Below are 26,091 nucleotides of genomic sequence, written 5' to 3' on the forward strand. Positions count from 1 at the left end.
TTTTCAAAGCAGGAATAGTGTATGGTTTTGAAGAACTACAGCATTCTACTTCCGGAGATCTTCCTAAAATTCTTAACACTTTCTAAATCTATACTTTGCATTTAATATTATAAAGGAACATCATTTATATCTCCTAGAAGTTTGATAAAGTAAATAACTTATATAGATATAGATATGTGTTAAGTTTATGAATTAGCCCCTGTGGTATTGAAATGCTTCAGACACTTGAACTAGTGGAGCATGAATGTCTGCATTGTCCTGATCAGAGAAGAATGGCTCACAACAGTCTTACTGCCACAGTACAACTCTACAATCTGTCTACCCCTGATGCCATTGCCAGGAGCCAAATAGTAAGGCTTTTTGTTTTAATGGAAAAGGCCTTTCAGGTGGCTGGTTTTGCATGATGGACATGTGGTTGGAAATGCTTTCTGTCCAGTCACCAGCCCCAGGCTGCCCATGCAGTTTGGATTCAGAATTAACATCTGAAACCAATTAGGCAGAATTATGGGAGAGCTAAGTCACATATAGGTTTATTGTGACCCCAAAGAAGGAGGATATATTATACTTAAATAATAATAATTTAAATAGGGGTAAAACACAGCACTGTGTTTGCCATGGCAGGAGTTTTGTGTATGTTAAGCACCCTTGCCCTCCCCAGGGAATGTGTGTGTGGTTTACTGGTAGAATGTCAAACATTTCCTAAGTGGTTTAACACCAGCTAAAAATAAAACAACTCAGAAAAAGGCTTTGTAATATATAAAGTAAATCTGCTCAGGAATGGTGGAATATGTGAGAATATTCCATTGGAGAACATATTTTTTGGGTGATGATGGCATAAATTGGAAGACCTTATTCTCTCTATTGTCATACCATGTCCTATGAGGCATCATGAGGCACAGCAATCTAGTTGTAATTAGAATTTCTACTTTAGAAGGAAGAGATAGCATTTTTGTACTTGTTCATGCATGTCTTCTTTTTTGTCTTTAAAGGTAAGGGATTTCAATGCATTAGCATAAAGCCTAAATAACACTTGATAGAATATGGCAGAGTTTTATTTTTGTAACCACTGTTGTAAAAACAGACCCCTTTGATACATAGTGGGTACAAACTTCCTCTCTAAAGCATCTTGAATGGCTTTGATTTTGTCTTAAAGGAAAGTTGATTAATGTTTCTTTTCATCTTTTCCTCACTAATGAATGATGCTCGCATGTTGGATCTCATAGCGTTGTTTCATTAATTATAATTTGGGAATGAAATAGATGAGTACTACAAAGCTTAATGTAAAAAAATGCGATTTCAAAATCAATTTAAACCTGTCGACTTCATATGAGAGCAGTTTGGAACTAACTGCTCAGTAATTTGATGTATTAATTCTTACAACAGTGTAAGCTGATTAAAACGAAGATTATAGCTAGAGGAAAATGGCATTGATTACTGTAGAAGAAAGGAGGGCTCAACTTCTATAAGTTTTCTTCAGTTGCCTCTGGCAGCAACTATTCCCCAGTGCATTACATGACTTTAATGAGCTTTAGGTGAAATAGATTAAACGCTAAAACGATAGTGAGTTCTACCAAAGTTCATAACTACCCTTCAAGTCTGATTCTATTTAGAATGCATGTGGCATGTTACAAACCTAGGACTACGATAATGAAGGTGACTTTAGCCAGTAACAGAGTAGACATCACATTTGCTATACATGTTTCCATGGTCACTGCTGTTGTTGTCATTAATGTTGGGGCCATATACAGTACCACTGAAGAGTGGCAATAATTGCTCTTGTCTTTTAGAAATTCGCAAATTTCTTGATATGATTTTTTTTTTTTTACCAGTCAGAGCACTATTTAAAGGTTCATTATAATAGGGTTTCTCACCTGAAGAAGATAGGAGTGTCTACAATCAAACTGGGATGAGGACTAGGGAACTTCTTAAACAAAAAAATGAGTTGAAAAGAGGGCTCTAGATTCTTATGCTTCCAATTTGCACATGTTATCAACTAGTTCTTAACATTTCCCATATTTTTTAATCACATGGTTCCACTTAATTTTTGTTTTGTTTTGTAAAACTAAGTTTTCATTTATTTCAAAATAAAAGTATAACTGAACCTTGGTATTTAAACATAACATAAGCCTATCCTTTAAGAAAGAAATTCAGAATTAACTTTATTTTCTGGACTCTTTCCATAGTCTTACTGTTATAAAGCAGTTATTTTTTTAATGTTATAAAAATTACACCACACTTGAATATATTGACTCTTGCCTGCAAAATGGAAAACTAAATGGCACAGAAGTAAAGGATGTGAGGGTATGTTAAACATAACTTCAAAGTGAGGGTTTCTGGTGGTTATCCCCAGGAGGACTTTTCTTTTAAAATTTTTTTTAATTTTTAGCATAGGTTCTAAAAATAGGGCTGTGCTATTTTCAATGTCATATTTTGGCAATGCTTCTGAAGAATCTCAAAATTAGCTGACAAATATTGTGGACACCATGCTTCACATTAAAGGAGAATGGAAACAAGTGCATGTTTTGGGGAAGGGGCTTCATGTGGATTGCTGCTTAATGAGACAGTGGAGAATTATAACCCCACCATTCTTTTTGACATTGTTTCTGTAAATGCTGACTGTGACATATGTCGCTTATAGATAAACAGCATCTATAATAATAGAAGCATAATATGCTAATTAGACCGGGCAGCCAAACGATCTTCCAGACGTCCTTCTGGACGACCTTCAGGATGAAGCCGGGGCTGTGAGGGTTGAGACAAGCTGTTGCAGCAGCTGAGAGGACCGAGTCCCTTGCATGAATTTCATGCATTGAGCCTCTAGTGTTTGTATAAGAATCCTAGGAACTAACTTCAGAAGGTGCAGACTCCGATCTTCAGTCATCCCAGTTCCGGGAGATCTGCTGACCTTCAAACATAGAATCAGGATGAGGTAGAACCAGGATAAAGAAGACTGAGATAAGCACATCAGACCATCATTTGACCAGTTTTAAAATATTGGAAAGGACTATGCTGGCCTCCCATAGAGGAGTTTTCAACCGCCTCTCCTTGATTCTTTGTTTGGCTTTCCCTCTCCCTCCCGATAAAAACCTCTGCCCGCACTGCGATGGGGAGCTGGGCTTTGTGACAAGCGTCCCCCATCTTCTCAAGTGTTTGGCAGTTGAACAAACCCCTTTCTTTTGCATCTGCCTCTCGATTTTGGGTTTTGTGGCAGCAGACAGCCGGACTTGGATTCTGATTACACTACTGCAAAAGCATAACTTCTTTGAGGATCTTGGTATCTCTTGAATAGTGGGTTTGATCCTATGAAAGACCAACCATTGGAAAACCTCACTGCGTGGAAACTATAAGCACCTACTGAATGGCTAAGCCTCCTTAACAATTGACATAACTGTTTCTGCCCTGGAAAACGTGTGGGTAAATTTCACCCCCAAGGTCTTGTGTGAGTTTGTGGTCTTCAGAGAGCCTTGTTACCAGTGGCTTTCAGTGGAGGGATGTTGCTTCTTTCCCCTGTCCAAAGTGAATTTCAGAAAGGGTAAGAGATGGAGAGTTGGAAAACATGAAGAAATGAATGTTCTAGTCCAGCTTGTTCCTCTTCTTTGTCATTGGCCGGCCTCTCTTTCCCAGTGCTCTTTTAGAGGGCTGTTCTCCGCTCAGTCATTATATTCATAATTTATTGTTGGAGTGTTCTTTCATGTCCATTCTTTTAAGTCTCATGACTGTGTACTATCCGTCATGTGGCTCTTGGCTCTCAGCTCCACAGATGATTGAAATTAACTGAGACTACTGTGTGAAAGTGCTTGTGAGTGAAAAGTCTGTTCGATTTTCTGTGGTCTTTCTGTATCCTGCCTTTTTTACAAAAGGAGATTTCTCTCCTGTCATCTGTATTGATCCAGCCACAGAGTAATCAGATCAATATGGGGAAACCCAAATTATAAATGTGGCAAATTTCTTCACAGAGAATATTTCTGGTCAGGCCATTAGGATTGCAGATATGTTCCTCAGATTGCTTCTCCTAGAATCACTCCTGCACATATGTAAATAATCAAATAATTGATATCTGATGGATCATCAACAACAAGGAAAGAGGAGCCTGATTTTGAAATAAGGATACGCTGGTGTGGGGTTTGAGCCTTTGCAGCCCCTTTCTGCTCTCAGTCTGCTTTCCACGTCATTTGTAAGCCTAGCCATACTTGATGGCTTCATTTGAAACCACCCACCTCATGGGAGATTGATGAGGTGTTCTCAGGCATTCAGGTAAACTCCTGTCAGACACGAGCACTTCTAAACGCATTGCCCTGAAGAACAGCAGCAGTGATGGAGTGAATAGGATTGGAGGTGTGGGAAGGTGAGGTGCGACGTAATGCAGTGAGGGAAAGAGGAAATGTTAGCCAAGAGCCAAGATAGAGATTGAAGGGCGAAGAGTGATTGTGTGTGATCTGCAGTCACCAGGCCACTAGTCTAACGGTGCCCCTTTTATTATTAAAACAAGAAATAGCCAGAGATCAAGCCAGATAGAACTGAGATGAGTCACACATCGTCAGAGGATAGTGATTCTACACAGGATGACTTTTTAAAAAAATGCAAAGACAAGGTACCTTCTAGCATTATTGTTTAATTCTGTTTATGGACCAGAGCAAATGATAAGGGGTACATAATCCAATCATTTGTATTAAAAAGAGATGTTAAAAAGAAGGAAATGTTATAAAAATTTGTAATTTTGGCACATTTAATGCAGTTTCAAATGTAGTGCTGTGTATTTAAAAAGAGAGAAAAAAGAAACAGCTGTTAATGCAGGTAGAACAGAAATGTGCTAGGGTGTAAAATGGGACCTTGTACTACCTCGTCTCTTCCTCCATCTGAGATTCTCTGGATTCTTACACCTAATCACGTGGAGCAATTGGAGGTTAATAGTGTATTTGGAGATGTAGCTTCAGTGGTTGTGTACAGAGAGCAGTGGAGTGTGCGTGAGAATGGCTGGGCATGCAGACAGGAAAACATGTAAAAGGATGAAATGCTACACCTAGGAGCTCCAGTTTCCTGGCTATATTTATCATTTGATTTTTAATTGCAATCCTTCCAAATATTCCTCCCTGCTCCAAACACACCGCAGAAAATCATCATCATCATCATCATCATCATCATCATCATCTATAGCATCTACCAGGCACTGGGCAATGTTCTAAAAATATTCTGAATATTTACTCATTAATTTTCATAATATCCATTTCATTAGCTGTATTAGGGTTATCCTCATTAGATAAAAATACTGATATACAGAGTTGATATAATGTGCCCCAGGTTACACAGCTAAGGACAGCCATGTGTGTATGCTTGTGATGTGTATGCACACACACACATTTTCATGCCATACATTTAAGTAAATATCAATTAAAACATTTTAAAAGTTTGGAAAAATCTTTATTAAATTTCCCAAGATCTCATTTCTGAAGAGGCCTCCTTCCTGCAATTGATGCTAATGCCATTGGGCATTGGCTCAGAAGGACATCACCTGTGCCTTGAGCATCAGGACTCATCCTGCCCCAATTTCTGATAGGCTTCCTTCTTTATAGTTTTATTTTTTAAAATATGTTTTTATTGTTTTCAGAGAGGAAGGGAGAGGGAGAGAGGAACATCAATGGTGAGAGAGAATCTTGATCAGCTACCTCCTGCACGACTCCCACTGGGGATCGAGCCATAACTTAGACTTGAGGGAATCAAGCCATGACCTCCTGGTTCATAGGTCGATGCTCAACCGCTGAGCGATGCGGGCCGGGCAGTCGTCTCTTCCTCCTCCTCCTCCTCCTCCTCCTCCTCCTCCTCCTCCTCCTCCTCTTTTCATCATATTTTGTTATATATTGTCATGTCGTGCTGTTAAATGTATTAATGTTTACTAAATTGTCCTTTAATTCTATTTATCTAATATTTATGTTTATATGCTGATTTTTTATTGATAAGTACTGACGTAACTAACATGAATATAAATATATAGTAGGAAATGTTTCTTTATTTTCTGTTGTTATTCTTAGTTTGTATCTTGAAAACAATGAATATTATTTTCTTTGTTTTGTAAACTGAATTTTTATATTTTTAATAATTTTAGCATGTCATGGATTTATAATAATTGATATGATTGGATGTACTTTCTATTTACAATGTTATGTGTGAGAAGCGATGTTAGTTATAGTTCTTTCTCTTGTGGATCTTATTATATAATGACCACTCTCATACATAATAACCTTATTTTTGTATATCCTGTTATAGGTGAAAAGTACTTTCTTATGTACTATTTATTTGTTCTTCCAAACTCTTTCCATGGAGATGTTATTCCTATTTGAAAGGACAGAGACATTAATTATATGGAGTTACAAAGCGGCAGTTTGGAGTAGAGCATTCCTTCCTCAGTTTGTTAACTACATGATATAAAACCTTTATATAATCAGGAAAAAAATCCATGAAACCCATTATAATTATATTTTAGGGTCATTTTAATGAGCTACCGTATATGTAAAGCTATTTTCACCTGTATATACTCAGTTCTCCTCTGTGTCTGACATTTTCCCTGGAGCAAAGATACGGTAATTCCCAAATTAAACACAGTTTCTGTCATCATGGAATTTGCCTTTGATTTAGAAGTTAAACACAGCATGGTCCAAAATAAAGGCAATAAATACTGTCTCAGATCCTATCTAAGAGTGTTTCTTCTGTCCCATTTTCTTTCCGTTTGCCCTCAATTGGCCATTTTGTGTCCTTAGTGACTGTGTAGTGCCTGGGACATAACATGGGCTCAAGGAGCGCGTGGTGAGTAGTGAGTGAATGCAAAATTCTACTCTCTAGCTTCATCAATCACCACCTGCCATGGAATAAAAACTCAGTAAAGGAATCTGAACAGTTGTCACCATGGCTACAGCAAGGTTCTTGAATATATCATAAAACTCATGATTTCTCAATAATTGACTCCTGAAAATGGAACTCAAAAAAGACTCATGTTTAGTGGCTTTTACAGAATGACTAAATGTTATAAATTTTATGCTATCTTTCAATAAGATGAGAAAAATTTGAATAGCAACTTTATATGTTTTTTTCAAAACTTTTTGTAGTGCTTACATAGAAAAAGTATTAAGAAGAATATATATAGTTCTGGGTAAATCAAGCTTGGTTATTTAAAAGAATAATAGCATGTTTCTAGGGATTCTTTTTGTTCTACTTGGGTATATATTTTTGTTTTAATTTATAATTTTGAAAGTATTTCTATTTTATAAGGTATATATTTTTTGAAATATGTTCAGGAGTTTTAGAAACCTGAAAGTTATTTTTTATTGAATATATCTAAGAGAAATTTGAATGAATCCAAAGTAATTTTACTTTGTCTAATTGTAGTCTTTTCATTTCACACAAAGTAATCATAGCCTAGGTTTGCATTTGAAAAATACAAGATGATTGAGAGTGTAAATGGATTGTTATAGTTCAGTTTTTTTTAAGTCAAAGTATTTAGTTTTAGTTTTTGGATTTTTTTTTTCTTAGTTGAAAGATTTATATTCAATGAGGAGGGAATGAGGCACTTTACGAATTATGGACATGAATTTTTTCTAATGCACAGATATATTTAACATAAAACAGAGCCTAGAGGTAAAGGTAATGATTGAATTTGCTTAAAAATGGGGATTGGAGGAGCACAGCGCTGTGTAAACTAAAAAATCCACCCACTTGTCTTATATTTGCTTTTTCAGAAGGTAATGGTGACTTTGAAGTAGAAAAATATTGATTCATCATGTTATAGCCAGAGGGATGTTAATACATTTTCCCTTTTTTCTTCCAGCACACTGATTTATGTCAGTACATGGACAAGCACCCTGGGGGACTGCATCCAGATAATGTGAAGGTAGGAAAAGATCTTTTTAAGCAAAGTATTAGCATTCTTCGTGTGCATTCTTTTGAGCCAAAGTCTGATGTCTCTACCATAACTTTTCCTTTTTAAAAAACTTTTATGTAAAGAGAATATCAAAGTGAACCACAGCCATTGTTTGGAGTTGGAAACCATGCTTCAACATTAAATATTTTCACTGGAGTATTATTGTTTAGATCTTATCATATTTTTTTCTTTATGAAGAAACATTTGCCAGGAATGAGTGAGATCCACTGGAATCCTATGGTAGCACTGTTTTTAGCAGAGGGGAAGCTCAGGTAGCTCTACCTTGGAACCCCATACTGAAGTACCAGTTATTTAGCATCAATATGAAGTATTATTATGACTCCAAACAGTGTTACGGTGAGTTCACAAAGCATACTTTTCATTTGTATGTACAAACAGATATAAGTGGTTCTATTCCTACTGCTGTCTTTCATTTCTTTTACTACAAATTGGATTGCTATGTGTCAGAAGAACTACATTTTTATGATTTTATCCCACAATTAAGAAATTGTCCCAAAATTGCAAGCTTAAAACAGAAGAGTCTTTTTGGCGTATGTTAGGGAGTTAGAAGATACCAAGTTATACTAGTAGCTGAACATTTAACGATGTGCTCAGGTTTTGTAATTCAGATGACTACATTTCATGATCCCGAGAATTGACTGAGTACTACGGATGTATCTGAAGTGAATTATCTCAATTTCTTCCCAGGCATTGCCTATACCACTCTTCAGAACATGGTGTGTGTGTGTGTGTGTGTGTGTGTGTGTGCACGCGCGCGCTTTTCCCTTTGCTTGTAGAGGTATAGATGTGGGTATGAGTTTTGTGTATTTATTTTTTGCTTTATAAAAATAATACATATATTATTGTGTTATTTTTAATTTAAAATATATTGTGCATGTTCTTTAAAATCGGTACATGATGTAATTCAGTCGTTCTAATAACTGCATATTAGTCATAGTATCAGCGCTTTCCGGTTGTTTCTTATAAAGAGATCTTTGGGTTGTTTCCAAAATGTTAATGTCATGAGTGATTTTAGAGTAAATGTTAGTATAAACCTTTAAACTCTTATTTCTTTTGATATCTAACTGATGGGATATGTTAGGGAGTTAGAAGATACCAAGATATCTCTTTAATAAATAAGAGATATGATTTCAGTTTTAATGAATTTGATTGGAACATTTTCCCATAAGGTTGTAAATTAGAGGAGAGTTGGTTTTCTCTACTCTCACTGGCATTGACTGTAACCAATCATTTTAATTTTTGCCATTCTGATGAGTAAAAGTGGAATGACTTTTATGTTGGGTGTTTTCTTACCTGCTGTAAGACCATCTTAAGTTTCTTAGCCATTTGTAATTCTGCTTTTATAAGTTGCCTGTCTTATATATTGCCCACTTTTTATTGGGTTTCTCTTTTTCTTCATAAGTTGCATGTGCTTAATAATTTGTGTGGTATTAATAATGAGAGTTTTGCCCTAGCCTGTTTGGCTCAGTGAATAGAGTGTCGGCCTACAGACTGAAGGGTCCCAGGTTTGATTCCAATCAAGGCACATGTCCAGGTTGTGGGCTTGATCCCCAGTGGGGGTTGTGCAGGAGGCAGCCAGTGAATGATTCTCTCTTATCATTGATGTTTCTATCTCCCTCTTTCTCTCTTTTCCTCTCTGAAATTAATAAAAAAAATTTTTTTAAGAATGATGAGAGTTTTTATGGTGGTCAGTAAAGTTGTATAATTTTAAAGCATAAGACCTCTGAAGAAGCTCATTTTTATTTATTTGTAAAATGTTTTTATTGAAATTTAGAGAGGAAATGAGAGGGTTAGAGAGATATAAATATCGATGGGAGAGAAACATCATCTATAAGCAACCTCTTGCATGCCCTCTACTGGGGACTGAGCCCACAACCTGGGCATGTGCCCTGACTGAGAATGGATCCAGTGACCTCCTGGTTCATGGGTTGATGCTCAACCACCGAGCCACCAGTTGGGCACAAATCTTGTTTTTTAAATAGAATTGACATGGTACTTAGAGTTTGTTAGTTTCTTTTATATGCCTCCTTTTGGTTGTGTTTTTCTTTTATTGATTAAAAAATCTTCTTGACTATTCATTTTTCTTCAAAATCTGTATCCAATGACAAAATCTGTATCCAATGACATAGTTTTAGTAGTTAGATTGGGGAAGAAATTTTAACCGATGGAAAAGACTTGTTTTATTAATCTTGCCCATATTTAATAAACATTACTATCACATGAACGTATGTTTGTTTTTTACAATTACACATCTCGATTTGTCTCATATATACATTAAAGGTCCTTTTCCTAGGATTGATGGGGTTTAAAATCAATCATACAATACCTCCTTATCCCTGTTTCGCACTTTAACCCTGGGAATATATAGAGAGCCCAGTTAGTGAGACCTTCAGCTCTGGGGAGTCCAGGGGACTAACAGCCTCAGTGGAAATCAACAGCTACTCTAAGTTAATTTTCACTTCTCGACTTCCAGATTCAGTGACTGGACTGAGATTAAAGAGCTAAATGAACCTTTTCAAATAACATGGCATCGCTGGCTTTTTATTATGCATGCTTGGTTTTTTCACCCACCTTTTGTGTGTCATGAGTTTGGGGCAAGTATTGATGGAACATTTTGTTGGTGAAACAGAGAAGGAAAGGTCATTCCACAAAGTATCGACATGTTCATAATCCTTTGGCCAGTGTCATTGGTGATTTTTGTAGCATTTGTAAGTTCACTCCTTGAAATGGTATTTCAGCTGCTCTCAATCTAGTTTTGTAAGCTTTTCTTTCACCCCGTGGTTGTTCATTATACTTCAGAACTTCACATTGTCTACTTATTCCAAGTACGGGTTGTACTGTGACAGTAAATCAGCTTTGCTTCTGCAGGAGTTGGTGCGTCTAGGCTGGGGTGAAAAACTTAATGGGGAATGAGATGCACAGTCCACATAGAAATAATGACAAGGAAATTAGATGCAACACCAAAAGCGAGTGTAGATGTTAGTCATGTTGAGCAGGAATTGTTCCCATACAGAAGTTGTTTAATGTCGCCAAAGATTGATGCCTTCCAACAGTTTTTGCCTCTGAGAAGAGCGTGATGTGATTTACCTTTTCTTAGGTTGTTTTGAACAACTGGAAGGCAGCAAAATATGTTGAACCTATATAGGTATTTCTTTCCTCAGAGCCATTGAAATATTGGCTCCTTGAGGATTTATCAAAATGCACTGGACAGTCTTAGTTCTTGGAATATTTAAGGGTACTAGAAACCTGAGTAGTCATCTACTTTGGCTTCACAGCAGAGACACCTGAAAAGCTTAAAAAATAAAAAAGTATATATTTTAAAATATGTAAATGTAAAATTATCATCTCCCAAAATCTAAATCAAATTTTTAAAAATCACTGATGTAGGAAAAGATAGGCATTTGCTCAGACCCAAGGTTGAGAGCTCAGGGTACCTCCCAGGACCCACAGCCTCCCCTCACTTCCCTGTGGCCCTGCATGACTTTAGCCCTCACCCTGGAGGACATGTACACTTGCTGCAATCGTGACCTTTTGCTCTCTCACAGCCTTATGGCCTCTACTCTCTCTCACTCTGCCAGTGAGGTGGTTGTAGAGGGGTGTCCCAGAGTATAGCAGGGCTGGGCATGTGAGAGGAGATAGAGGAGAGCATGAGAGACAGGAACAGCCTGTGGTGCTTCAAAAAACAGGCATCGACCCATGCATCAAGGCAGAAAACTATAACATCCTTTTTGGAGCATCTAATCAGTCCAAGAGTACAGACCTAAAGAATAGAATCTAGGAGACTACAGTGAAGATCCTAGTTGACAAAAAAGTAACTTGGATGAAGTAAAGTTTTTTGCATTGATTAGACAGATAAAGATAGGAAAGAAAACTTTGAAGGAAATTACAATTAATATTCTCAAAGAGGTAAAAGAAAATAGTACATCTATAAAACAAGAATAAGTTATTTTTACAAAGAACTTGGTGAACAAAAGTAGCTTTGGAAATTAAAAATATGTGACAGAAACCAAAACAACAAAAATTAAAAAAGAATGAAAGATAAAGTTGAAGACATTTGCCAGAAAGTAGAGCATAAAATATAAATCTGGAAAATGAGAAAGTATCAATAAATCCAGAAGTCCAGTGCAGTATATCCAACATCTGAATAATTGGAGAAAATAGAGGAGAATCACTAAAGTAATAATAATTAAAATATACTTTTTCACAATGTGAATTTCAAGATTAAGAGGGTTCACTAAATGCACAGAATATTTAATGAAAATATTATCGGTGGGGTGCCCTCTGCATCCCCATATATTACCAGTGGAATTGGAGTTCTTGGGGTACTGCGGGAACAATAATTTCCTGAAGCCCCAGTGAGAGAATGAGGTATCATGGAAAGTTTGTTGATGATTTAGCATTAGAAGAGTTCCCTTCCAAGGTCCCATCTCCCTCTGTACCACCGTGGAAATAGTTCCATCTTGTCTTCAGCAGAGCTAGAATTAAAGCCACTGCCCAGAGTCTTAGCTCCATATTAGAGCACAGTCCAGATTAGCATCTGGCTGGCTTAGCTTGTGTTCCCAGCTGCAGTCCATTGCATGTGGGAACTGTATCGCCTAAGGTATCATGGTGGGCTACCACACTGGCAAGTGTGGGTCATGGAGCAAGCGAGAAGCAGAAGTGCAAAAGCAAGCAAACAAGAGAGAGAGGATCCTTTGGGCATTATAACTAGGAGCTTATCCAATTAACTCGTCAGGATTTTGCATGCTTGCAATGGCTCTGCTCCTTTAGCCAGTTATCTTTGTTCCCAGGTTATACTGACAGACAAGCACCTTCCCAACATCACCCTGACTTCACTGTGCATGCATCCATCTTCCCCTTTATTTGGTCCCTTTCCTCTGTGATCTGCAGGGAATGGACCCGTGGTTGCCTGGGGAGTGTGAAACTACAGCTCTCTGGTGAAGCTGCCCAGATGGCCATGCTATAATGTCTGGGCTCCCCATTGCTCTCTTCCTATTATTACTATTAGTTAGCTATTTATGACATTAACAAAAATAGACTGACAATAATGTTCATTACTGCAAAATTTCAGAACACTGGTTTCAAAGAAAAGTCCTACACGAAGAAAATAGGTTTGATACAAAGGATCGATAATTACAGTCACAATAGACATTTTTTAAATCCTCACCTGAGGACATGCTTATTGATTGGAGGAGGGAGGGAGGGAGGGAGGGAGAGAGAGAGAGAGAGAGAGAGAGAGAGAGAGAGAGAGAGAGAGAGAGAGAAGAGAGAGAGAGAAACAGAAACATTGATCTGAGAGAGAAACATTGATTGGTTGCCTCTAGTAGTTCGACTAGGGATCGAACCTTCAACCTAGGTATGTGCCCTGATTGGGAATCGAACCCGCATCCTTTGGTTGGGATGACTCTAACCAACTGAGCCACACAGGCTAGGGCAGCAACAGGCTTTTCAACAGCAACACTGGAAGGAAATGGCAGTGTACAGTGGCTTGAAAATTCGGATATAAATTATTTTCAACCTAGTATTCTATACAAATTATCAGTGAAGAATGAGGGTAAAAACATTATTTTCAGATGTTCAAGGAGTTGGAAAGTTTGTCTACCTTGCATTTTTTACCAGGACACTGCATAACCACGTACTCCACTAACACAGCATCAGCCAAGGCGGAGAAGACAAAGAAGCCAGGTCACCAGCCCACCACAGCAGACGGGTGGACGAGAGCCTCGGGACAAGGATGAGAAGAATCCCACGATAGTTATGCATCAGGCTGGGAGGGAGACTATCAGTCCAGTTGGAGCCATCAGAAATCTCCGGGAGAGATTTCCAAGATGAAATTGTTAGATAGAATACCTGATGTGTTTAAGCAGATGTACAAGAGGGGAGAAGAGTTGGTGTTGCATTGGTGGTAACTACAAAGAAAACTAAACAAAGGAAAACAAACCCATAAACAAAAGAACTAGATCATTGCTAACACCCCGAAAATCAAATTGTTGTGCAGGGAAAAAGGAAAGTATTTATACTAAACATGCCCCAGCTGAAAACAACGTTTCCATGATCATAATAATTTAAACATTCAATGTTGATATAATTAAAAACAAAAACGTCTCTTTCAGTGATTCTGCTGCAGCCAAGCCCATTCCAGGATTAGCATCCTAGAATAGTTGTCCATTTCAGCTGCCACATTTTATATAAAAAACAGATCTCTGTCCAACATTATTTTCTCTACGTTGCATGATTAATACATTCAATTACTGTAATTAGCTTATTATTTGCGAGTTTATATGCACTCAGTCACAGAGGTTGAACATCATTTTCCTATTGAAGATGTTGCACCTTCTCTGTGGGTATGGGAAGTTAAAAAACAGACAGCGGCTTGTTAATGCCTGTGTTTTGGCATCTGAAGTGCAGTGCAAGGAAGCAGACGGCCCTTATTGCATGTCTGTTTCCATGGGAGGCCGCTCACGTAATTATGCACTGACTTTTCCTCACCGTTTGTCCGCTTAGAGGCAATACACGCCTCCAGGGTTACATTTAGGATCTGCACTGCAGGTGAAATTATTCTCAAAGAAGTCTGACTATGACATAGTGACAGGTGTCCCACTGGTATTTCTGTTTGATGTATTAGTATATTTTTGTCATGCAGTGATATTTATTGTTGCTTAAATCTATGAATGCAAAATGAAGAACATAAGGATAATATTTACGGAGTTGATAGCTGTTCATAATGGTAGGCTATATGTTAATTAAATTTTAAAAAAAAGCAGTTGAGCAAAAATCAGACCTTGTAATGGTTCTTTGTAAATTTAAGGAGATGTGAAAAGCAGGTGAAGTAAGCTATTATCTTTAAAAGAGAATGTTCTTTTAATAACTCCAAAGCATTGTATTTAGCTAAGTTATTCATAGATCATTACATGATTGGATTTCAATAAATACTGAATATTTATTATGGTGAACAGAAGGAAAACACAGTGAGCAAATCCATTTGCTTCTAAATTTGGCAATTTTGACTTTTAGTTCTATCACTATGCACATGGCAATGTATAGAGACATTTTAAATATTTAAATTCTAAAAATGGACATCTTTGTTTATATTCCATATATCTTTGTTCATTATAAAAATATGGGATGTCAAGCACCCAAGAATTGAGGAGATTGTTCTTTAGTGTGAATTATGTCGAATTTCAAGCATTATCAAGGTCATGTATCATTGAAGAATGGGGGGGGGGGTGCGGGGAGAACAACCAGAACAGCATGTAATTCATAGTAAAGCATAGAATAGTCTATGGAAATTTTGTACGAAGTCCCAGCAAAACACCTATAAAGTTTTATCCTTTTTTTATGTGTATTTCTTGTATGCACTGGAATAAACTCATAAGAAAAATTGCCAATTAAATTACATTTCTAGAATCACTTTGCTACTTTAATTGCCTACAAAATGTGTCTATTCTCAATATGGCATTTTGAAGTAAATATTCACTATTAACTAGTGGTTTGTTTCTTCGTATAATATCAATTTTAGACAAATGGGTAATTTTAGCAGTTAATTACTTAGAGGGCAATTCAAAACCTGAATCAAAAGCCTGAGGACATTGGCCTGGTTATAAATATTTATGACAAAGATCTAGCAACCAATTGCTAGAACATGATAAATGGTATGTGATAAACTGGTTAGATTTTTTTGGTAGGATATTTCATTTTCCCACTTCTTCACAAACATTTTACTATGAATTTTATTGGGTTTTGGCCCTTATAGTTGAGTTGAATGCAGAACTTGTATTAGTTCTTCATTTTATAATTCTCAGATTGATCATGAGTTAAAAAATGACTATAACAGTCTAAATCGCATTCTTTATTCAGTTTTTCATGTATTTTTTTAAAAAATACTTTTGTTGATTTTAGAGAAAAGAAGGGATAGGGAGAGCACGATAGAAACATCAATGATAAGAGAGAATCATTGATCAACTGCCTCCTGTATGCCCAAACCGGGAATTGAACTGTGACCTGCTGGTTCATAGGTCAATACTCAACCACTGAGCAACACCAGCTGGGCTTCATGTATTCTTTAAAAATTGATAAGCATGAGAGATGGAAAACTAAGGTTCATTAAAAAAGATTAATTAATTAATTGCCTCCAGTTGATATCCAGAAATGTAGATGCTTGCCATTTGGCTTTGGGTCTTCCTTTGTTTATACATAATGTATCTTCATTTCCATGTTATCTTAATAACCTTTGTAGAAGATTTCTTGTAGAAAACACATTTGCTTTTTTTTTTTTAAACAGAACTATTTTGGAATAATTCAAAATAAAAAAAATAATTCTGAATTCTCTGCTTTATTCTGTGACATGTCTGAAATCCTGTTGGCATAAAGCTGAGTTTTATTTTTCATTTCAATACCTATATTAATTTTAAAAGATGAGAATCATTATAGTTGAAAAATTGCTGTTTTTCTTTCAGAGTCCAGAGAACAAGCAGGTGTGTAACAGACAGAATAATGTTATGCCAAATTAAGATTGCTTTATACAGATGGCACTGAGAATTGATTACTAAATGAGACTTTCTAATGTTCATATTCTGAATTAGAGCTCTCATGTAGCTGGTAATGATTTCCTACTGTGCATTGCTGTGAATATTATAGAGCCTTTCCCCATTCTATATTTTGAGAAATATAATAATTTCATAATGCCATTAAAGATTGTTTTAAAAATTTGACATCGTGTCTCAACACCTGTCTAAATTTCCTTTGATCCTTTAGATCCTATTTTTAGATTAAAAAGAAATCACCCACTCGACCAGTGTGGCTCAGTGGCTGCGCTTCCACCATGAACTAGGAGGTCATGGTTTGGTTCTCGGTCAGGGCACATGCCTGGGTTGCAGGCTTGATCCCCAGTATGGGGCGGGCAGGAGGCAGCCAGTGATTCTCTCTCATCATTGATGTTTCTATCTCAGTTGTGTAGTTCTGAACTACATTGACAAACAAAAACTTGGCAACAGGTCTTAAGATTGTAGTAGTTGAATTCCATGAAACAACTATTTCAGTTTTTCTCTGGGAAAAATATTTTGTGTGACATGAAAACCAATAGCTTAAGTTTGGTCATCTTGTCTGTATTCAGCTAGGGGATATTTCTAATACTAATTTTAGGCTGCTAATCAGCTTTATTAAAGGGAAAATTCTCATCTTCAGCTCTTCTTAATTTCTTCATCTTCCATACTAACCCCAATAACTTGGAAACCCATTTTCTATATTAAAGCTTTTTTTTTCAAGGATATTGGCAAAACAAATATTTGTCTAGCAATCCCCATTTGACTTCTTGTAAGTATCTCAGCACTGGTTCCCATGGCTTCCATCTGCCTGCTCACTGTGGGTGGCTCTGTGCCAGGAACACACCTTGCTTGATATCCACTGGAGGAGAGGGCAGACTGAGAGCCCAGCTTACCTGCACAAGGATCACAGAAATTGTGCAATATCTTCCCCCAGGAGCTTGCTTATTTTTTTCAGTTATTCCTTTCCAGAAAGTTACATATTTAGGACTAGAATGTTAATATTTAAATACATTAGAGAATGTAAATTAAATGGTTGTTGATTTAGGGATGTGTTTTAGGACCTTAAAGGAGAAAGTTGAATGGAAGAACTCAAAGAGAGCAAAAGTGGCAAGACAGCCTTTCCCTGCTATTCAGAGTTTCCAAGAGTTGGATCTATCTGGAGTAGATGGCAAAAAAAGTACATACATACTTATGACCTGATACCATTTGTGTCTTACACTATCCCAGTAGCACATTTAATATTGTCAAGTATATCCCCAGTGACTCATAATTTATACCGTAATGTCAAATATGTAGAGTTTTTATTTTTGTCTCTTTTATATCTTTGTATAACCTAAAAAATCAGCACATGGAATTATAATGATGCTTTGAAAAATAGATGTTTGGGCGTGAATTGTGTACATTATATTACACATTAAGATTTGATATTTGCATTAGATATTTGCAAACTAAATGGAATGAATCATGATGAATTATTCTTTGGCTTTTAAAAATTGATGAAGACCTAGTATTATGATAAAACCATTATCTGATGCATTTTATAAAATATTTCGACATTCAATAGATATTTTGGGGTCTCCAAGTTTCTAATTATTTTTCATTTCTAGGAAGTTTGATGTCTGGATAATGTAATATTTATGTAGTTTATGGGTTTTTAAACAGAACAGTGTTAAACATGGAACATATTATTTGAAGCATTTATTACCCATGGTTCATTTTGCTTTATTTGCCAGTGTCACATTTTAGGCTGGGTTCACACAATCTGAGCTACTTTAATTACACATACTTTTTTAAAAAAATCAAAGAGTATAGAAGTCATACTCTTAATTGTGGGTGTCAGAACCAGACAAAAATTGGTTCAAATTACCAGTACTACCTCTTACTTGCGATGTGTCCCTTTGGCCAATTCATCTAATTTCTTTGAATTTTTATTTCTTTATGTATGAACTAGGAATACTAATATCTGTCTAGCAGAGGTCTTGAGAGAATTAAATTATCTAAATGAATATAAAACAGCACAATGTCTATCATAGTAAGCACTTAACAAAAGGCAGGTATTACAGTTGTTGATTTGTAGAGTGCCCTTCATTTCTGTTATTCATAAAATAATGAATGATACAATATTGTGGCATAACTGACTATTCAAAGTATCTAAGACTCAATCAGTCATTTGCAAGATGAGAAACCTAAATTACAGAGGTGTTAATAAACTTGGTCCCCAGGAGGCAGAAGAGCAGCTTAACTGTTTTGTAAGAATTGGCGTGTGCCATAAGCCATGGAGTTCATTGTTGATGGCTCTTATAAGCCTCCTATAAGTCCTAAGAGAACCTGGGTATTTCTTAAAGGAAGTTAACTCATGCTTAGTCTCATAGTAAGTGGAACCACATATATTAAATAACATGTATTTCAGACCATTCCTGGAACTCAGCGACTCTCAACAGTGAGACAAAGAACATCTGACCACTCACCCTGAGCCTTTGAAGGAGAGGGAAATATAAAACGTGTTGCTTACTGCAAGTGCCAGTAAATATCAGTAATAAATGCAACATATTGAGTCCAATAATGTGTGCTTATTACCAACTTATTCTAAAAGTTTTGATCAAAAAAGTTATCTTGATATGTTTTATCTACTTAAAGTCTAAAGAGTTTCAGAAGGAAATAGACAAAGTATTAAAGGCTGTTCCCAAGAAGCCTACGTCATGGCACTGAGAATATGAGCTGCTTCCTGCTGGGGATGGCACGACAACTGGGCTACAGATAGACATGTTGGTGGCAGGTGTCTCCGTTCACCATATCATTGCCATTTAGGGCATTTTCCCATTGGGGTTTTTATTGCAGACAGTGAACATATTCAAACTAGAATATAAGTCTTTAGTGATCATACCAAAGAATTTGGAGGAATACTCTTTTATAAAGTTGAGTAGACTATTCTAAGGTGATAAGGCATTCTTAGGAAGACCTATGGCTACTATAGTAAAATGACAGGAGGAGTGTTTCAAATATGTTAATTATCAACTTCAGTACAATAGCTGTCTTCTGCCGTGTTATTTATTTCTAAGAGGTTTTGAAATAGCAAAAACAAATTCAGGAATCACATGTTCATTACATAACTTGCTAATCGAGACTTATCAACTTGGGTTCGCTTAATAAAAGTACTTTGCTTATATTGGGTGTATAACTATTCATCCGTGCATTTATTAATCATCAACCTCATTTAAGGTAATGAGGGATAGTGGAAAATTCATAAGCACTGTGTGATGGCTGGATGAATTTGAGCATTTAGAGCTTTGGTTTTCTCATTTGTTTCAAAGAAATGGAAAACTACAGGGTTGTAGATGGACAGGATTAGATGATATATGTAAAAGTGCTTGGACTAGCATTGAAACTAGAGTAAGCCTTCAGTTAGTATAAGTCCCTCTTCTTTTCTTTTTGGGAATTGAGATTCCACTTATGGTTACTAAGTTTTATTAGCAAATACCAGAGGTGAATGTTTATCCTTTCTCTGCATGGGATCCCTCTTTGGTGGTCCCTCTTGTTCTCATACTGTCCTCTGATTTTCACCAAGATCGAGTATATCTTGTGTGGTAATTTATACAATGAGCAAGTGAACTAGCTTTCTCAAAAATGTACACGGGAAAGTTAGGTACTTGCCTGCTTGTCTAAAGGAAGAAATCCCCAAGACTTGAGTTCTTAGGACATTTCCAAAGAACATTCCCTAGGACATTCTGTTTAAGTCAGCCTCTGCTTCTTTGCAGCCTTCCCACCCTTAGCCAGCAGCACATACCCTGTTAAGTGCAGTCGAATGTTATTTCTAATGTTTTCAATAAGTCTACTGTTGTCTTCTTGTCACCATTACTTTTATGATGGTGAACTGGTAGATTTACAATTTCATATATTATCTTTTCATTTATCTAAGTTTTTTTTTCTTAATTTGTCTGGTGATCTGCTTGCTTAGTTTCCTCAATATTTTCCCACAAAAAGGAAGGGGTTTGTCATATAAGACATCATTTCAACTTGTGCATCTAGTGAATGATATCTTTGATTTTCTATTAAAATTTTATGTGTAATGAATTCTGCTTTTAGAGTGACAAGTTTCCTATTACTCATCCCTTCCATAGGGATACTCTTCATATTATGGCAGGATCAGTTCTACATTTTTGTTGCTATTGTTGCTAGATCCCTTTTCCTCTGTGTCCTCAGTACGCTCAGTCTGTGTTGCTGTTACAGTGCATACCCCCTTAAGTGGTGATTATCTGTTTATCTGCCCCCTCACATCCCAGGGGCTGTGAGTTCCTGAGTGCAGGCACTACATCTTATATTCTGTTCATCTTTGCATACCTCTTGCATAACAGCACCTGCCCCATGGCACTTCGTAAATCCTGAGTGAATCTATCCTATGGGGATTTGTTCTTGCTTTGTCTGTGGCTATGACTTAATGTTTAGGCTCTATTTGTCATGTTTGGAGTTTACTCTGTCCAGTTGTCATTGGAGTGCGTAGTCGCATCCTTTCCCAACACTGATTTTGGTAATCTCCTTTTATATGATATCTTATTTGGATAGCTTCTGTATTCGCATGTGGATTATATGTTTTCACTAATTAGTAAAGATATTAAAAGAAGAGCCTCTTGGGACTGTTTGATGTACCCACTTCTGCACTTAGCTTCTAGAGAATTCTATTCCATCATTTCCTCCCTGCCATTTTTGTATCAGCTTCATCCGGAAGTCTCTAAGTTCAGTTCATTACTGGCATAGGAGTGCCAGCTGTGTACCAGATTAGGAAGATGGTTAAGGCACATGTCTGTGGCAGGTAGGATAATGCTGCACTGCTGTAGACATGTGCAGAGGCTGCCATACGAGCCCAGAGCAGGAGCACGTCATGGAGATCTGTAGGGGAGTGAAGGCCTGGGAGATGGTCAGGGAGGAGTCATTCTAGAGGAGAGATCTAAGATATATATAGAGATTATCAGGCCAAGAGGAGGGAGGGCTTTTTGTCAGAGATCAGTTAAGAACAAAAGTAAAGGGTTGAAAGATAGGATGCTCTGAGTGTGGGGGTGAACAAGATTGCTTGGAGTCAGCGAATGTAGAGTGATGATGCCTGAGCACTCAGATGGATGAAGGCTCAGCTCAGTGGCCTTGAAGGCCATGGTTTTAAATGCCCAGACTTTATCCTGCAAAGCAGTGTCTATAGCAACACTTTGCCTTCTTGTTTTGATTTCTGGCCAAGATTCCTATAGTGTAGTGGTTAAGGGCCTGGCCTTTGGAGTCAGACTGCCTGGTTTGAGTCCTGGCTCTGCCAGTTAATTGCTTTGTGACTCCGAGAAACTGCTCTGTTTCCTCTTCATTAATGCAGACATGATAGAAGTTCCTTCCTCATTAAAATTCTTACAGAGATGAAATGACCTCCTATTCTGTGATGCATAGAATCGCAGCTGGCACTTGGCGTGTGTTTGTTAAACTAAAATGCATGTCCACGGCTGGATAGACAATCACATTCTGAGAAGTCTCCGTTACGCCCCCCAAATTAGTTAGCACCTTGCCAAATGCCCAACTTTCTCTTCAAAATCAGGTTATTATTTTTAAAGTCTTCAAGATGCCATTAAATGTATTAAGGTGGCATCGGTGCATAACGTTATATAAGCTTCAGGTGTACAATTCTATAATACGTCATCTGTATACTGTTACATTGTGTGCTCACCAGTTAAATTTATTGGTTATGTGGTCCGTCTTTTTTTTAAAAGCTTTTGAAGAAGCAAAGTGGCTTGACTTGCTCACTCTTCTAACTTTCTGAACTGAAGGAATATGGATTTTCTTAGGAACTGTAAGCATTAGGCTTCAGGATGCAGGGCCTATTGGAAGTGAAGAAGGAGGCTGGAAGCTGCTGGTGGAGGTGTTAAATCTTTTCATCTGTGACAGGGGGAGGATGGAGAGGAGGCGGCTTAGAAATGTTTGCTTCCTGAGGTTCCTGAGCCAATCATTTAATGTAGTCCAACACAGAACAGACTTTTACTTGGGGATGCTTAGATTCTGGAAATAATGATCCTAGGTCTCGTCTGTTCCACAGCATCTTTCCTATCCAGGGATTTTAAAATGACTTCCTCATCCTGTTAATCTCAAGTCCCTGTGAACATTGGACTCAGCTTTTATGGCCCCTGGTTAGATGGAAAATATTCCACAAATGCTCACTTGCAGGGCCCTCAAGGAGTTGCCTTTTTTTTTTTTTTCCATTTGAATGTTAGTGAGTCCCGATACCATCAATCTTTCACAACTTAAATGTTTAACATTTTCCTGATCCTGCCTTTTGTTACTAAGCTGACTGTATAGACTAGAACACTAATGGCACTTAAAACATTTGTTTTTATTTTTGTTTTAGGAGATTGGTTTTTAAAAACTCTGCCAATTAGGGTTATTTTGGCAAATAGATTGTTTAAAAATATTCCTTTCTTTATAAACAGAATATTGGAAAGCCTAGCGAATCACATGTGTTTTGTTATCAAAATAGACACATTTGATATGATCTAATATGAAACTAAACAGAGAAGGCCATCAGTGGCTTCTTAAAATGATTTCTTAAAAAAGTATTACTCTTGAATTCTTGATTTCTCTGTTATCCGAGTTTCCTTTCCCTTTGGGTGGGTCTGCTCTGTAATTAGTGAAGGTGCATGTCTGTCTTTAGGCAATGGCCTAATCTCTGTGGCCATATGTGCAAGAACAGTGTAATTACAATGTAGTATTAATTGGACCATGTGACTGTTTTTGTTTTAATTATTTGAAACCATCTATCTTTTCATTCCTTAAGGCATGTTAATGGGAGAATCCTTGGGTATCCTGTTTATGGAGTTAAATATGTGCACATTTACATAAACTTGGTAAAATATTTTGCTTCTCTTAATAATGATATGGATAGATTTTTTTTCTATCTCAAACATTAATTTAAGGCCTAAGGAAATAAGATATTATAAAGATACATTCTTTACATCTTGCTTAATTTATAGAACACAGATTAGGTTGTAGATCTCTTTGGTTGAGGAGGTATCACTCTGGGTTGACATGATGGGTTGTTAGAAATTTTCAGATTCAGTTTTTAATAAATGAGGGACTTCCATACCTCCATGCACATTCTGTTTAAATAATTTGGTAGACAATTTAATGATGGGGTTGAGGGGGACGTACCCATTTTTACTAAATACAAGTACTTGGCAGACTGTATGTAAAAACGAGCATTTATGTGTGTTCAGATTTTAACTTTTATCTCCCTATTTTTTCAGTTGTTTTTATTTCAGTTGCTGCGAGGGCTGTCTTACATCCACCAGCGTTATATTTTGCACAGAGACCTGAAACCACAGAACCTTCTGATCAGTGACACGGGGGAGTTAAAGCTGGCAGATTTCGGTAGGAAAGCAGTTAATTACTAGTCTATTTTGTCACACTGTGTGAATGCCAGGCAGATGGTGGCACTGCGTTTGTTTAGGTGCACTTCTTCTAGCATGATAGATCACAGTAAAATTTATTCAGGAATGAACAATTTTTTTTTTTATGATCAGCATCAATCTTGGTGGAGTTTTAAAAATTTCAGACCACTTGCTCAAGTCTTAAGTAATCATAAGCATAAATCACATCTCATATATTTCCTAAGGAAAAGTTAGTAAGATTTTGAACATAAAATATATTGAAAGAAATCTAATTTTTTGCACTTTTTATTATGAAAATTTTAAACATTTAAAAGTAGAAAGTTAGTATAATGAACACCCACTACTCATCTAGCTGCAACAATGATCAATATACTGTCACACTTGAGGAAACCTGAATGTAAGCCTCTGGACTTTTTCAGGGCATCACAAAATATATGCAATAGTATACGGTGCCTAAGGTTTTAATAATTTAAAAATCCAGGGGTGGTATTAACCTTTTTGGAAGTGACTATTATTTTAGAAATTCTCAATAATTTTGTAAAAGTTGACACTGATTCTGATTGGAGAGTTGAGGTCCTGTCTGGACCCATTTGAAGTCATCTCTTACTTAAACAATTGAAGGTTGTCAACTTCCAGCACAGAAGCTTTCTTCCAAACACCTTCTTGAGCACCCAAGAGAGGCAAAGTGGTTGCATTGTCCTTGCTCGCTCCCCTCCCTTCACCAAGTCTGACATTTCTGCATTGCCTGGCTCTCTGTCACACCAAAGAGCCTGCTGAGTTGATTCCTAACACCAGGGAATGCTGATGGCAGCATGATGTGTTGTCATTGCATTGCCTCAATTATTTTTGAATACATATTCTGATTAGAAATTTGTTCCATTAAGAGTGGAATGGAAATATTACCCTTGGGATATAAAGATGCCTGAGGTTGAGATATGGGCTTTTGCTGAAATATGATTATATTTTCTCACTCTGCCCCCACCCCTCCTGAAAAATAAAAGAAAGCAGGCAATGTTTATTTCTTATTTCAAGGTTAGTAGACTATTTAATAACTTTGGAATGAACCTACTCTGTTGGGTGTTGTGTATTCTTTTCTTCTAAATTTGCAATACAACAGAAGTTAGCATTTGTATTTTACAAAAGTTTGTTATCTGTCCTCATGTGGTTTGATAAAAATGATGACGTGTGTGTGTGTGTGTGTGTGTGTGTGTGTGTGTGTGTTGTTTATTGCAGATTTTAGCATCAAAACAATACTGGGTCTTTCTATGACAGGGTAGAAAATAATGGGAAAATAGGTAGGAGGAAAGAAGATTTGCAGTTCCTCACATTCAAGGTTATTGAATATGCTGTGAACATATTTGTAGTTTGTCAGTAAGTTAATAAGGATTTATAGTGATTTTCTTTGGTGTGTTAATATACTATACGGTATATGTTAGAACAAATTATTGTATTAAACATTCAATTTTATTAAACATGGTTTTCTTAATATTTTAAAAATATATTTTTACAAAGTTGGTTTTGTCTGTATAACTAAGAGTGTAATAGAATTGTATGTAGATGTTTACTGGGGATTATTTTTAAATTCTACGATGATATTTTTACTGTAACAGTTACATTTATTTTAAAAGATTCTTATGGATCTTTAAAACAGACTTTATAATATCAGACTCAGAAATAAATTGAAATGTAATTTTAAATTTAGAAAATATAAACAACTCAGAGATAACAAATATTAACACTTTGTGTCTTTTCCAAGTGCCTTTCTCCTTCTCTCTTTTCTTGCTTCCTCCACCTATTATAAATCCTCAAAAACCAAACTTACCACCTTGGCCAATGTGGCTTAGTTGGTAGGGCCTTGTTCCATGCACGGAAGGGTTGCAGGCTCGATTCCTGTTCAGGGCACTTGACCTGGTTGCAGGCCCAATCTCTGGTCAGAGGTGTGCAAGAAGCAGCCAATTCGTGTTTCTCTCTCATATTCTCTCCCTTCCTCTCTCTCTAAAAATCAATAAAAATATACATTTTTAAAGTATTATTAAATAATCAGAGTTTAAAAAACATACATCCCAAACCTATTGTTTTGTAAATCATTTTCACATAAGGATATGTTATGAACACTTTCTCATTTTGTCAAATATGATAAATTCATATCTAAGGATTTTCTCTTACTGGCCAAAGCTGTCTCTTTATTTCATCTATATCAGCTAAAATT

General features: G+C 36.7%; 1 protein-coding gene across 2 annotated transcripts in view; it reads left to right on the top strand.

Moving 5' to 3' along the window:
* The window catches only part of CDK14 (cyclin dependent kinase 14), a 526,114-nt gene that overhangs the window by 243,504 nt on the left and 256,519 nt on the right, over window positions 1-26,091 (top strand). For both annotated transcript variants that reach the window (XM_081102330.1, XM_081102331.1), the window contains 2 exons: window positions 7,817-7,879; window positions 23,739-23,862. In XM_081102330.1, coding sequence (XP_080958456.1) covers window positions 7,817-7,879; window positions 23,739-23,862 — 187 coding nt within the window. The remainder of the gene's footprint in view (window positions 1-7,816; window positions 7,880-23,738; window positions 23,863-26,091) is intronic.

The sequence above is a fragment of the Myotis nattereri genome (genome assembly GCF_964212035.1).
Source record: "Myotis nattereri genome assembly, chromosome: 11".
Classification (NCBI taxonomy): Eukaryota; Metazoa; Chordata; class Mammalia; order Chiroptera; family Vespertilionidae; genus Myotis; species Myotis nattereri.